This window comes from Notolepis coatsorum (assembly GCF_963971535.1).
Source record: "Notolepis coatsorum genome assembly, chromosome: 9".
In the NCBI taxonomy this organism is placed as follows: Eukaryota; Metazoa; Chordata; class Actinopteri; order Aulopiformes; family Paralepididae; genus Notolepis; species Notolepis coatsorum.
In genome coordinates, this window is record NC_140173.1 from 112716450 (window position 1) to 112732985 (window position 16536).

A 16536-nucleotide genomic window follows, 5' to 3' on the forward strand; every position below is an offset into this window, starting at 1 on the left:
CATTTGTACGTCATTGTTTGCATTTGGTACTTCATTCTATAGGTTGTACCTTGGTTTGTATATTTTGTATAGTGTTTGGACTTTATTCTATTAACCTTTTTACTGTATGAAGCACATGGGGGCTCATACAGAACTAAGCATTTCACTGTAATGTACATGTACTTTATATGTGACAAATAAAAGAAAACTTGAATATAAGAGAGAGGGCAAAAACAAAACTGTAACACATGTCGTTTGTTTATTGTAATAACATTAACCGTATTCGAATTAATTAGGCACGGTCACTTATATTTTAAATTGTTCAGTTTATATTGCCCCATTTGTATTTAAAGGTCGCAGTTTAAGATGACCCAGCCATGACCCAATAACACAACCCGACACTCTAGTTTCTGGAGTGGGAGGGTGAATCTCACCTGCACTGATATTTTTCTTTTTCTTTTTCACCACCAGTAAGAAAAGAACTCCGTCATCTGACACATCCTCTTCCCCTCAGTCAAGGAAGCTACCGCTGGGGTGGAATGGTCACTCATCTACTTCGAGCCAATTTACCAATTATCAACAAACTTCTTCATCTATATCGTAGCCTTTTATCCCTCCCTGGATGTGCGACTTTAACGGTGTGAAAATGGCCAGCTTGAAGGCGTATAAGGAGCCATTCGGTAAGTTTAAATGTGTTGTCTGGGCTATTTTATGTTTTGATCAGTGACTTAACACAAAGGTTATAGGTATATTAAATTCTTTCCCATACTGTGTCAGCTAATGCATTGATTTATTTAAACATTAAACAGGAGTAGCAGAGTAGACTCACTAGCAAATGTCTGATGTTAAATTATATTATGATAGTCAATAAATAATAATGTCAGTGTGAAAAATACCTTGGCTTGGACTTGGTTTCATTTAACCACAACGATTTCTTTACTATCGGATAGCAGCGTCATTTACTGTCCTTTCAAGAACAGAAACCCGTTACCTGGTTGGTTGGCTGGTTCCCAAAAGGTTACAGAGAAACTAATGAGCACACATATCCCCATCCATTTTAGGATTCTAGCCTTAATAGGCTTTCCTGTGGGCTATACAACAGAAAGCTAAAGGTCATGGGACACCACGTTTGACGTTTGAAGCTTGTATGTATGTGCTATATTTGATGGTTAAAACGTGGACTGATCTTATATTGAAATAGCTGTTTGTTCACACCTCGGGTATAACACGTTTATTACGAGACAGACATGGAGGTGCACATTTCCCCTTCCCCTCATGCATTGTGTTCAGTGGTTGGGCATTTGATTGGGCAGATACTTGTTGGGTCTTGATACGTTTTGTTTTGCGCCTGAACGAGCAGAACAATGATGCTACACAAACAATAGCACCACAGAAATCCACAGCGTCTATCTAATGTGTGTACGTGTTGTACTAACTGTAGAGTTATACTTACATTGTCACCTCGTGTTTCATGTTGAGAACCTTGCTGTATTGAATAGGCAAAGCCGAAGAAGAAGTTGTTGTAAGTGTACGTTTGTATTTAAAAATACACAGTAGACTTTAATATTATGCTGAAATCTGACGTCTCGTCTGTATAGCTTTCGTCTGCAGCTCCCCTAATTAAATAGAAATGCTTAATTAAATACAAACCAATTTACACCAGCAAAGACATGCGTGTGATCTGAACACATCCACGTGTGCGCACACATATGCACGAATGAACATGATTACGCGCGCGCACAAACACCCACATACGCTACTGTACAAACCAGACATGATGGTTTTAGACAATTAGTCTTTCTTTCCATTACGCGCAGAGTCACGTAGTTAACTTGATATTGACCTATCGTTCACCTCGATCCATGCATGTGTGGAAACTAAACGATGCTGCTAAAAACAGCTCACTGGGGCTCCCCGTCATAATTGTTTTGTAGATTAACCCGTCAATTTGTCAGTCGTGGAAAGTACAATTCCGAGATTCATATTTTTTTCAAAGGGAATATGTTTTTTTTTACTCCACTACATGTATCTGAACACATCAGTTACGAGTTACTTTGAAGAAAAATATTTTGCATAAAAATATGGCATATTGATGAAGATTATGTAGCCTATTTTAATATTTGAAACCTGGCAACTTCAACAGGATGTAATCAGAGCAGCACAACTGGACCACATACCACTTAGGGCGGCTGGGTGGCGCAGCGGATAAGGCGCTTGTCACCAACGCAAGAGACACTGGTATCGAATACAGCTGTCAGCGGTGCTTCCGGCTTGGCTGGCCGCCATACTGGCTCGATTGGCAGAGTCAGCGGGAGGGAAGCTGGTGGGTGGGTCTGGGTCGTTGTAAACAGCGACTCCTACAGTTCGGTCGGGGCGCCTGCACAGCGAGGGAAGGATCTGGAGGGAGGTAGTGTGACCTTCCACACGTTACACTCTCAGTGAGAGTCCACGCTGCCAGGTGAAAAGAAGTGGTGGGCTTGGTACACATGTGTCGGAGGAAGCATGTGATAGTCTCCGCCCTCCCAGACTGACGGTAGGGGGTAGAGTGCGCAACGACCAAGGAAGGGGATTGGGAATTGGCATAACGACTAACATTGGGAGGGAAGAAAAAACGGAAAAAGAAGGAGGAAAAAGACAATTAAAAAAAAATATATATAACCTTTAATCAGAGTAGCATAACTGGACCACGTACCACTTTAACATAACCTTTAGATGTCAATCGTTTGATGGTTGAATGCTCCCAAACACTGGAATACACACACATTATGTAGAATGCATACTTTTACTTTTGATACTTAAGTACATTCAATATCGAATACTTCTCTACTTTTACTTAAGTAGAATTGTGAATGGAGGACTTTTACTAGTTAGAGTACTATTTTATCGGGGTACCCACTTTCAAAACCACTCTCAAAGAGCACCTACGGGAGACTGCAATTCGAAACTGGCCCCTGTAAATGTACAGTAAATGTCCTAACCCAATAATACACGAGACCCTCTTCTTGGGACCAAGTAAGGTTTTGTCGATATTCCAATGTACAGTTTTGCTTGTACAGTTGTACAGTTTCCCCCACCCCACCTACCCAACCCACCCGCCTACCCCCCCCCCCCCCAACCACCTCCAATGTACAGTTCCCCACCCCACCTACCCAACCTCCAATGTACAGTTTCTACGTCAAATGTATATACTCTCTTTTTTAGACTCTTTTGGTGTCACAAACTACTGTATTTGTAAATCTGGTATGTCATAAATGTATAGATGTAGCAGTACTGTCTATCTGTATGTCGTGTATGTCATAGTTATGATATATTGAAAATGGGGGACCCTGATGTAAACAAGACGAAAGTCTTTCTCTGGTCTGCATCCCCTTAACAATTGTGTGTATTGAGCCGTACTGTATTGTACCCATTCTGCAATGTGTTAATAAAGTTTTCAATCAACCAATCAATCAATCAATCAAGTATTTCTACTTTTACTTAAGTAAAGGAACTCTGTACTTCTTCCACCACTGCTTGTCTACTTTTACTTAAGTAGAATGTTGAATGGAGGACTTTTACTTTGACTAGAATACTATTTTATCAAGGTATTTGTACTTTTACTGAAGAAAAGGAACTGTGTACTTCTTCCATGTTCGCGACATGGTCTTAGTCGACCAATACTTTGTTAGTGGATTGGTCAATTTCTATGGTTTTCCCACAGTGAATGAGTTATTACCTGAATACAAATACAAATAAGCACATCTCTGGTAAGCAGGGGATTTAAAGAGGTCCTTCTTCATTATTGCATGTGAAACTAAAGTTTCAACTCATAGATTAGTGGACAAATCCTATGACTACAGTGTAGTCGACTAAGGATCTCTTTAAGTCAAGGACAGCCCTACAAGCGTATCCTTTCGCACAAGACATGGGTGGTCAAAAAGGAGAAAATCTAGGTTCACCTGTGTGGAATTATTGCCCTGAGCAATGTATTCAGTCTCAGATGTGGTTTATCTCTGGAGCTTTATCCAGAGCGTGCAGATACATGCCCCTGCATTCCCAGAGAGGCAAAAACAATGCTCAACTGATCTGGGGGTTCCACTTACAGTGGATGATTGGTTGACTGACTGACTGACTATATAAGACCTAATACTAATATGTCTCGGCACGCAGGCATACTGTATACAATTCAAATACGTAAGTTGTGCAACTTGGTTGTATAATGAAAGTGAACAACCTGTATCCCAGAAAAGCTTATGAAGCTTATTTTCTGTGGTGAACCAGTAAAGAAGTTAAGTGTTACTGATGTTGGTTGAACTACATCAGTTTTATACAGTAATGCAAGTTTCACAATGTAAGCTGTTGAAAAAGATGAGAATAATCGAGCAGTGTCTTATAATAAATACAACATATGATTATTATTATTAGTAGTAGTAGTAGTAGTAGTAGTAGTAGTAGTAGTAGTAGTAGTAGTAGTAGTAGTAGTAGTAGTAGTAGTAGTAGTAGTAGTAGTAGTAGTAGTATGATTATATACTATACATATATGTATATATATATATACATACAGTAAGTACGGATATACAAATAATTCTTTATAGGTCACATGTTGAAGTAGGCTGGCCTACTTATAATCAGCACATCCTGATCAGTTGCCCCTTAGGGTTTCCTTGATGGTTTTGTGGCGGTGGTTGGACTAAATAGCACTGTACACCTCCAAAAAAAACAAGTGATGTGCTCATAGCTCATTGTGTGGGCTATTTTCAATAAGTCCAATAAATACACTGACACTCATGGCCAATTTGACTCATCCCTGTCCATTACATGTACTCTGAGGAAATGGTCTCTGACCATTTTCCTTTCTTCTATCAGTTTTGTAATCATCACGATTTGCAAACCTCATCAATCTCTTCGTCCATGTACAGTACAATTACTTTGTCTCATGGTTTTATAGGGGGGGGGGGGTAATAACGCACTGGGTTGACATCACTTTTGTGGCAGACCAAATTGTATCGTTTGCCGTTTGAGGAAGTAAGGCTTGCATGAGTGTCTGTTATGTCTGGTATATAAGGCTGTTTCACTTTCAATGCGGTGGCCGCTTTTCCCTGCAGAAATTCTTGTTTATTTGCATGCAGGAAGTGGTCCAGATACACTCAAGTGCATCTTCTAATCCAGGGTTCCCATCCAACTTAAAGTGAGGTTCAACGTCATAGTGTGTAACCCAAGAAAGGCCAGAGGAGTTCTTTATTTGAAGCCCTTTGGCTTGGATACAATGGTTTCATAGTGACGTAGACTGATTAAAGCCCACATGGTCTTGGACAGGTATTTTCAAGAGCTGAAAAGGTGCCTTTGTCCCTAACTCACAACTCATCCGTGAACATTCTCAAAACCATGTATTTTCAGCAGTTCAATGCAGATGCTTAACATTAACCTTTCGGGAGAGAAGGTTTTAAACAACAAAAAAGTTATGCAATGTACAGCAGAACAGTACACTGTTCTGCATAATAATGATGCATTATAACTTCTCCATGTTTTTACCATAATTAATCAGCTAATTTCAGAAAGTTGTATTACGTGCTTACTGCATTTGTGTCCAACCCTTTCTTGTCTATCATACATTTTTAGCAACAGAGTGATAGCCCAAATGATTCTGGTTCAGACCTTCTACCAATGCTAGAATATAAACCTCATTTGGGAGCTCATGGAAACATTTTATGGCCTCGTAAAGTCAGAGCCCCATTGTCTATGGAGCAGCCCCATATTTTACATCCCAGTGACATCACCAATTGGAGGGTTCTCTTTCTGATTTCTATCTTTATTAGATATATGATATATCTGACTGAACTGTCCAGGGGAACAGGAATAACATATGCAAATTCATAAAATGAGTACTTATTTCCCTTTAAGCATGGAAAATCGGAAGTGTTATGCACCTCAACGCACACACCTTATTAAACATTGATATGCGTGAACTGGGTCAAACAAGGTAACATGGCAACCAGGAACTGTTGTCATAGAACTATTATGTTGTCATGAGTCTTATGGCCACAGTTGTCATTTAATGATAATAACCTGCTATTCAATTACAATCACCTGTTGTTTGTGACTTAAGGTGTCTGCAATTGAATACTATGAATAATGTTCTTTGAGATATTCATGCTTCTTTTGCTTTTTCTTGACAGACAGAATACCCTCTGAACCAGTGGAGGACACGGACCCCAGTAGCTTTATGGGAGAAATTGTAAGTACCTTTATTCATTAATTCCCCAATTTCTCTGTTAATTAAAGGAAATTGTTTAAATGTTATTATCACATAACATTGTTTAAATGTTATTATCACATAGGCTGTCCCTGACTAAGGATTTGGATAGTCGACTATGATTGGCCAACATTTTCCAAAGAATTTGGCCAAAAAATATATATAATTTTATTTGTATTATTATTATTATTATTATTATTATTATTATTATTATTATTATTATTATTATTATTATTATTATTATTATTATTATTATTATTATTATTATTATTATTATTTTTTTTTTTTTTTTTTTTTTTTTTTTTGTATCATTCCATTTGGGCTGTGGGGGGTGCTTAATGTCTGAAGGAGTCGACTGAAGGCTTCTTGTCCTCTGCAAAAGCATGCAATTGGTCCACTGATATTTGTCTAGTCTAGTGTGTTCATTAGATGGGTGAAATCCTCTTTCAGTGCCTCTGTGCCTGTTTTCGTAGGCAGTTAGCCTCTGGTATGCGTGCCATTAGCGTTAGCCACGCTTCTAGGCCTCTTTTCTTTTGGAAAGAATGATAAAAAAAGTATCTTTTTTTTAAATTATAATTTATAAAAAAGATTTTTATTTTTATATTCGACTAAGAGGTTGGCAGTCGACTACGGCTCCTTTCGACCGATTAGTCGACTAATCGACTAATAGGGGTCAGCCCTACCATACAACATCATTCAATTACAACAAAAGAAACATGAACAACATACACAAACGTTTATTGAGCTGTTTACATAGTATACTGTACACAAAATAAACTACAAAATAAAAGTAGTGGTAATTATTAGTAGATTCAACACATCATATCACCATATTATCAGACGTTTTGTGGTTCTGCCTCACTAACACTTTTCACATTTTTCAAGACGTACTGAATCTAAAAAAAATTCAAGTTGTTTGCATGAAAGGCCTTTATTATATTCCTTGTTGACAAACTCCCTCTCGGGGCAACAAAAGGGCTGCGTCTTTTCTCTCTGTTTATCTCTCGTCGTTGGCTCTTTTGAGCAGCGGCCTGCTGTGATCTGGTGAGAAGGGGACCATAACAGAGTACAATGTGCTGTGAGTTCTTCTTGCACCAGAGGATCCCTTTAGAAACAAGTTTCAGCAGGTTGCTCCCTCTGTATTCAAACACACCGGAGTGTAATTTACCTTCACATTTACAGTTACCAGACTGTGACTGGGAGGTGCTCCACGTCTCCTGAACAGAGACAGAATGTAAAGAGCTCAGTGAAGATGACTGACAAAGACAAAAATAATGTGTTTCTTTTTGTAGTACCTCACATGTCTTGTAATGCAGTGGCGGAAGAAGTACACAGTCCCTTTACGCTAAGAGAATAGTCAAAGACTCTAGCCACCCAAACATCTGCCTCTTTGCACTGCTGAGGTCAGGCAAGCGCTACCGGAGTCTCATGGCCAGTACAGAGATACTCAAAAGGAGCTTCTATCCCCAGGCCATCAGGATGCTCAATGACTACACTAACCCATCCATCCACATTCATTGCACACACACCCACATGTACACATTCACTTTAAACAAGCACTCACCTTTAACATTCATACCAATTTATAAATCTGGAGACCCAAAGGACTTTGGCAATTACTGTCCTATTATATCTATTTTGCCCTGCTTTTCAAGTCTTAGAGAAACTGGTTTACTCAAGAATCTCTAACCATCTAACTAAGAACAACATCCTGTATAACCATCAGTATGGTTTCCGTAAAAAATTCTCCACAGAACATGCATTGCTACAGCTCGTCAATAACATCTCCTCAGCACTTGATGACAAAATAATTGCTATTGGTGTCTTTCTAGATCTGAGCAAAGCTTTTGATACTGTCAACCACAACATTCTTATCTCTAAACTCAATAGATATGGTGTTCAGGATATTGCCCTCAAGTGGTTTACAAACTATTTAGACAACAGAGAGCAGTTTGTGTCATCCAATGGATGCTCATCTGTTAAATCAAGGGCCCTCTTCGGGGTTTCACAGGGTTCTATTCTGGGCCCTTTATTATTTTTAATTTACATTAATGATTTGGCTATGTCTTGTAATACTCTACTTCCATTATTATTCACAGATGACACGAATATTATAGCTACTCATCATGACTTCAAGTCCCTGATTGAATGCGTGAATGAGGAACTAGAAATAGTCTCTAACTGGTTTCAATGTAACAAGCTTACTCTAAATGTCAAAATGTTTTACTTCATGGTGTTCTGCAACAAAAATAAGTACTACCCTAAAGAAGAATCTAAAATATGAATGAATGGAAATTAAATTCTCCAAGTGCCATTCACAAAATGTATAGGAGTTACTATATATGAAGGGTTGAATTGGCATAACCACATTGACAATGTCTGCAAAAAGTCAATGATGATGCTTGGAATTTTGAGAAAGGTCTGCCCCATGATACATCCTTTTTATTTCTTTACCTTAACTACTGTAATATAGTCTGGGCTGCAACATATCCATCATATCTAAACAAATTAGTCATAATCCAGAAGAGGTTCCTCAGGATGATTTCTCACTCTACCAGATATGAACCATCTGCACCTCTGTTCCGCAAATATTCCCTACTAACAATTGACAAACTAAATACTTTTCAAACATGCTCATTCATATACAAGGGCATTAACAATAGGCAAGATCTTCCTGATACCCTCCATAGTTTCTTCATTTTTTCATCAGAAATTCACTCATATCCAACAAACCATAGTAATAAATGTACCTTTCTGTCGGACATCTAGCCATCAATTCAACATTAGCTTTAGAGGTCCCAAACTCTGGAACACTCTAAGTTCATCATTGAGGTCAACAACCTCCTTATCTATATTTAAAAAAACAATTAAAATATAATTTAATTTCATCATAAATCATCAACACATTAAGTTACTCCTGTGCATCAGTGTTACATCTACTGTATGGCTGCTTGTTATTTTGCTTCATTATATACTGTTCATATGTTATTCTCCTCTCCTTTGCCTTCTTGTACTTACATTTTCTTTTTAATTGTTCTTGTCATTGGCTCGTGTCAATCTTCCATGTTTTCGCTATAGTGTATGCTTTATGTCTCTGATTTTCTAGACCATGTTTACATGTATTTCATTCATATATGTTTATGGACAATGGGATGGGAGTGGAACTTTGTACAAGCCCTTTGGGCTTTGTTCCCTCCTAGCACTGTTTTCTTTAATAATAATAATTAAAAATGAATAATGTGCTAAATAAATAAACATTCACCGTAGATATTTTAAACACTTTTAACACTACACCATATTTGATCTATTCTGGATGTTTCTTCTTGATCTGTGAAGCCCATGGCGGCAATTCATTGTGATTTCGGGCTATACAAATACATTTGATTTGATTTGATACAAAACTATTTGCACTACATCCATTTTCATTTAAAAAAAAGTTAGCATTTTGTACCTCATTGTTTGCATTTTGTACTTTAGGTTGTACTTTAGTTTGTATATTGCATATTGTCTATTGTATATTTTGTATAGTGTCTTGTATAGTGTTTGGACTTTATTCTTTAAACCTTTTTTTACTGTATGAACTAAGCACCCCCTTGAATGCCATCATCCACTTCAATGTTAGCGTTAAAAACGCATAATCTATGTTTTAAATTATGGCTATGTGTCTAATCTGCCCGTCGCTTATCAATGACTTGTTTGCAGTCAACATTGTCGAAACGGATTGTTTTTTAATCGGTTCATATCCTTTTTATAGCATTTCGAAAAGCTATTGTTTTCTTGAAAATTTCCGGAAAATAGAAAGATTCCCTCATAAACGGCATTTATTGGAATATTCTCAAATACACTAGACACGTTGTCATTTGTCGGCCTATTTATGAATCGTTTTCAAATAAACGCTAGATTATCGATAGTATATGTGTACTTATGCACGCTATAGAAGCGAGCTGAGAAATCGATTACCTCATTTCCTCAACATCACACACACACACACACATACACATACGGGACACGCTGTTATCTCAGTGAATACAGCTCTGATTATCCTAAAACTGTTAACATAGACTCCTTACCTTAGATCAGATGTTCTCCAAAAAGATTATTCCAATTCCTGATCGCCATTCCAAATATTGATTGCGTTTATTGATTGATTATTGGCTGCTGTAAATATATATTCCAGGCTGCTTTCCAACTCGCGATCACTTCCATGTTCATCAGATCCCTCGCCAGCATAATGGAGCCAGTTGGCTCCCCCCACACAGATCCACCAGTATAATCGAATGGCCTGCAGTTACACAGGGATAGACGATAGGGGGCGGTAATTTCCCATCTGAGCTCCTAGAGGGTCTGCTGTACCAATAGGAGACTCGGTTGATGAAATATGAATTCAGATCGCAAAAAAAAAAATCAAACGACAATTCGCATCGTCGGCACTCAACGGGGGGCATGAAAAGACGACATTACACGTCGCTGGCACTCAACAGTCAAACATCTATTGCAGTGGTGACCAACCTTTTTAAGCCCAAGATCACTTTTTATTTTTTTGGTGAAGGCAAGATCTACCTATTGAAGCGTTGAGAGAAAAAGACAGCCAAGATTGTACTTTAAACTAAATTACTTTTATTTGCCTGTATTCTAATTACATGCAATGCTTTGGTCCAACATTAAAACGTCAAAGTAGAACTGTAATATGTACTTTCTCAGTCAGTGCTAAGTGCAGTCATCTTATGCAGCATTACTTTTCACATCAAAACAAAAGTAGAACTGTAATGTGGACTTTCTCATATTATTAACATTGACAAACATATTTACAATTAGCATTTTATAAAGTAGAACTGTAATGTGTACTTTCTCAGTCAGTGCTAAGTGCAGTCATCTTATGCAGCATCACTTTTCACATCAAAACAAAAGTAGAACTGTAATGTGGACTCTCATATTATTAACATTATAAAATGCTAATTGTAAATATGTTTGTCAAAGTAGAACTGTAATATGTACTTTCTCAGTCAGTGCTAAGTGCAGTCATCTTATGCAGCATCACTTTTCACATCAAAACAAAAGTAGAACTGTAATGTGGACTCTCAGGGAAAGATTAAAAAAAAATCAGGGAAAGAGCTACAGGGGAAGTCTCAAAGATCGACCAGTCGATCACGATCGACGGGTTGGTGACCACTGATCTATAGTGTCTCTAGTGAAAAGAAGGCCATGCCCCCTCAGCATACTGAGAGTTGGCTAAAGGTATTACCTTAACTCATTGACTGCCACGCTGTTTTCCCATCTTTACTCAATGGCACCAGCGTTATTGACCATTTTTGCGATGTTTGCGGACCCATCGTGTGTTCTGTATTATAGCTTTTTTTTATCCACTTTTTCTCCCATTTTCTATATTTTCTCCCATCCCAATTTCGTATCATCCAATTCAACCCTCCCCTGTCACGGACGCTGTTTCTTGCCTCCCACAAGCCGACTGCAATGTGGACTAAGTCATACATAGCACAAGTCCCCTCCGGTACTTGAGGTAACAGCAGTCGCATCTTTTCACCTGCGCAGCTCGATCTCTCAGTGGCGAGGAGTAACGCGTGGGAGGCTCACGCTGCCCCCGACACTTCCTGATTCTACTGCGCAGGCGCACCAACCGACCTGTAGGAGTCTCTGTCCACAACGCCCGATCCCCACCCATCAGTTTCCCACCCCCTAATACGGCCAATGTGTATTAGTACGGACGACCAGCTAAACTGAAAGCAAATGTGGAGCACTGGGCTCGAACTGACGAGCCCAGCGTCTCCAGAATTTCGTGGCGAGCGCCTTGCCCACTACGCCACGTAGCCGCCCTGTTCTGTATTATAGCTATGGAGACAATAGTATGGCTCATTTGACAGGCATTGTTTGTAGTCCAACATTGACAAACCAGTTTATTTTTACATACTTTAGTTTGTGCGCTATTACACGCTAAACATATTTCCAAAATAATCCAGTATTTTTTTCTAGATCGCGAGAGATGATGTCTTATATGCATTATGCCCAAATCGTTCGGGTTGCTCGCCTGAAACTCCAAATATTTCCAAATCAAAGTTATATACCATATATGTTATGTTTCTTCACAAAATCACCAAGGGGGGGGGGGTTGTTTTACCTCGAAACTGCGATCGTTACCAAAAGCATGTTTTAGGTTCGGTAAAAGACGATGCTGTGATCGGTACAAAAGCATGTTTTAGGTTCGGTAAAATAGACATAGAATAGACCTTACCTTAGCCAGAAGGTACTCCAAAAAGAATAATCCCAGTGATCCCATCGCGATCGCAATTACTTGTGTATATTGGGCATGGCTATCATATGGGAAACAATAGCTTTGAGGCAATAAAATCTCAGACCGATTGCTCTGTCCTGATTCCCTCTGAGGGGGAGGAGTTCCTGCAGACACTCCCCACACTAAAGTGGCCCCACACTAAACTATCCCAGTTCAAAAGGTAGGTGATACTGCCACCTGGCGGGATTCGATCGTCATTGCAATTTTAACGTAGGCAGCGGTGCAAGGGAGATACAGGGAGGTCTGCGTGAGTGTTTAGAATGGGGATCAAAGGAAAAATATCAAAGGATCTAAAAACGAGAAAACTCGTTTTTGGCGCTCAAGCGGTGTCGATGAAACACGAGTGTACTCGTTTTTGGTGCCCAATGAGTTAAGGGTGACCTAAAACACCTATAACAAATCAAATGAAACATCTGAAGCTGAAAAAATTATATATATGACACCTGTTAAGCTGTAGGGTCCCCTTATAAGTTAAATCGATCAATAGAGACCGTATTAGATCCCCACGTGGGGTATCATTGGAAAGCCACACTCATTGGCTACAACCCTGTCCAAAATTTTCCGAGATCACCAAATGATTGACAGAGCTATAGCCCCGGGAGTTGTGTACGTGTCGTGTACTTTGGCGCACGCCTCACATATCGGCATGTAACTCGAGAACCGCGGATTTTGTCGCCTGAAACAAACGACAAACAGGCAACAAATAGGGCTTTAATTCTATATATATATTGTATTAAAAGAAATGCACACCCGAGCCGCTATAGGTTGGCAAAGTGGCGCGTCGCGAATCGTCCTCAAGAGGGCCATTGGATGTTAAGAGATGTTAATAATAATAATATAATAATAAACTTTATTTGTATAGCACCTTTAATACAGAAACTGCAGCTCAAAGTGCTTCACAACAGAAAAAAGACAGGCATAAAATGAGCACATAAGTGCAGACATATAAAATCACAGTTTTTCACATTAGGATCTAACATCCCAACAGGCCACCTTGTTTATGGTTTGATTCAGTTTTGAATAGACAATAATAAATGAGTAAGATAAAATAGACAGAGTAAAATAGTGCAATCGTGCAGTGCAATAAAATTGTAGAATAGAGAGGGCGGCCGGGTCGCACAGTGGACTAAGCGTCTGTCTACCACCACAGAGCCATTGGGATCGAATCTGGCTGTGGTGCCTCCGGCTTGGCCGACCGTCCATACTAACACAATTGGCAGTGTTAGCGGGTGGGAAGCCGGCGTGGGTGGGTCCTGGTCGTTGTAAACAGCGACTCCTACAGTTCGGTCGGGGTGCCTGCACAGCAAAGGAAGGATCTGGGTGAGGTAGTGTGACCTTCCACACGTTACACTCTCCCAGTGAGAGTCTGCGCTGCCAGGTGAAAAGAAGCGGTGGGCTGGCTACACATGTGTCGGAGGAAGCTTGTGATAGTCTCCGCCCTCCCAGACCGACGGTAGGGGGTAGAGTGCGCAACGACCAGGAAGGGGATTGGGAATTGGCATAACGACTAACATTGGGATGAAAAAAAAATTATAGAATAGATTAAAAAAAATATATATATATTTTTTTTTTTACAGTGCAATAAAATAGTTCTGAATTACTGTTCAACAGTTCAAAATCGTCTTTACCCTCTCTGTTTGCTATCCACAGTTCAAAACTTGACAGTCTTCCCTCCTGTTTTATACCCACTTTGACCCATTGAACCTCCCACCCAGGGCAAACCTCCCTCTCAGGGCGCAGTTCCCTCTCTCAGGGTGCAGTTCTAGGCCTGGGTCCTACACAGTTTTAAAGCCTGACAGTCTCTTGTTTGATACCCACACAGTTTAATACCTGACCGTTTTGAACCTGTAATAAAAAGCAATAGACAGAGTAAAATAATACAGTGCAATAAAATAGTAGAATAGAATAGATAGTAAATTATGCAATAGAATGGACAGAGTAAAATAGTGCTACAGTACAATCAACAGCGGAGTGTATTAGAAGGCTATGGTGAAGAGGTAAGTTTTTAGCTTAATTTTGAAAATATTAAGAGATCTAGCTTCCCTAATGTCCATAGGTAGTGTGTTCCATAACTTTGGTGCACAGTTTGTGTAACTGAGGGGTACAATTCCCTGACTGTATTGTTAGATATGATACTTACTACCACTACCTTTGTACTTAATATTCGGCCACCCAGTACTCGGCATAAATATATTATGATGAACACTGTCACGTAGATGAAACGGATCCAACACAAATGTACGAATTAGAAATAGGTCTTTATTTCTACACAGCGATGGTGTGTAGAGCAAGCACTTAATCAAATCAATCACATTTATGAATGGGAATTAGTATGCACTTTTATGGCAAGAGTATTCGTCGGTATATCAATAGAGAACGTCCAATCTCTGAAGGCGCAGGTGGTACATATACGACCTGGAATAGTTAAGGAATAACAGCAATGATACTTTAATGATTATAAGACTGGATACACTAGGGGGGAATTCCGGTCGCTTGTAAGACAACTGGAGAAGGGGGGGGGGGTAGAGTCTGGCTGTATCCGTCTGGCCGAGGGTATCCTGGGAGAACCCACGGTTGTGCGGCTCGGTGCCTCAGCGATCCTCGATCCACAGATGAAAGCAGTTTGACTCTCTGTGGGCCGGCTTCCTTCGGTCCACGATGGAGAGACGTGAAGCGACCTCGTCGTGTAGAGCGTCTCCTCACCTGTCGTCCTCTCCGGGGGGGGGGTTTCCAACACACGGCAGTGTTGGTCTTTATCCATAGAATAATCACTGTATACAAAGCATAATCCGTGCCTGGGAAGGCGGGCTGTCGTCGGTAGAATAATCCGGTATGCAGGTCCACTCGCTCGTCGGCTCTGGGGCTCCTCGGGTGCAGCCTCACATGGGGTCGGCCACCCTGGATAAGCAGCCAGTTCTCTGCCCGAAACGATGGGGTACTGACTACGATAGTATTCTCACCGCACGAAGCACTACATATGAATAGACTATTATTAGCTTAATAGACTACGTCCAACTCGACGATATAGTGCCAAATATGACTATTCAAATATTAATATACACAATGTCTCAATACCGATGGTAGGCCGAACTTGGCCTTACTCCCACACGTGGCGTCGCGGGGAGGCTTTACGTCTGTCACTCTATTGGAGGGTAAGAAACTGGACTAAAAAGGAAGTCCTACTTTAGTAGCGCAGTATATATACGCACTATGAACAAATAGTACCGTTAGTGGTGCGGTAGCCAGATTCCTACGCGGAACTAGGACTTGTTCGTACATGTTGAGCGGTACGTTTGAACTGGGTCTGGGGGGTATGGCAGCCTGGCACCAAGGTCTCGACCAATAGTAGAATGGAGACTATTATGGGATGTTCAGTAGGCTAGAATGGATATTCAATGCATATTGTACAAGGAATATACAAGGGATATCAGGGAATATTAGAGAATATACAAATACAATTAAATATATATATATAAATAAATATATATATTCGGTTTAATCTGGCCCTTCACAACAGCCACCCCCTGATTGGTCCCAGACCTAATCAGTTAAGCAGAGACAGATTAATCGCGTTGTCTATTTACACATAAGGGTTTGCTGTAGGGGTCAGTCAACTTCACAAAGTCATAGGGTTATAGGGTCATGGTCATCATCGATTGTGTCTGGGAGTCGGGGCAGTTCTATGAGCCTCGCCACGGGACGGGTGTAAGTGCGACCCTGAACAAGCACTTCAGCTGCTCGGACCTTGCCGTCGGCACCGGTGATCACTTTGCTTACGCGGCCGGCCGGCCACATAGCTCTGGGCAGTGATTGATCAATAATCATGACGACTGTTCCTTCTGTCAAATTGTCTCTCTCCTTTACCCACTTCTGGCGGGTCTGTAGAGACGGTAGGTAGTGCAGTAGGAATGTCCTTTGTTGTGCACTCTCTATGGTAGTGCAATCATCTATGTTGGGGTCTGCGGAGATAACAGTGCTCAATCCACAGAACACAGGCTTCCTATTCTCAGCCTCCTCCTGA

The 16536-nt window shown here is 40.2% G+C and overlaps 1 protein-coding gene across 1 annotated transcript in view; it reads left to right on the top strand.

Moving 5' to 3' along the window:
* Positions 1 to 498: 498 nt before the first annotated feature.
* The window catches only part of edaradd (EDAR-associated death domain), a 39093-nt gene continuing 23055 nt past the window's right edge, over positions 499 to 16536 (top strand). Inside the window, exons 1-2 of the mRNA XM_084321069.1 lie at positions 499 to 659; positions 6135 to 6193. Coding sequence (XP_084177195.1) covers positions 602 to 659; positions 6135 to 6193 — 117 coding nt within the window. The 5' untranslated portion in view covers positions 499 to 601. The remainder of the gene's footprint in view (positions 660 to 6134; positions 6194 to 16536) is intronic.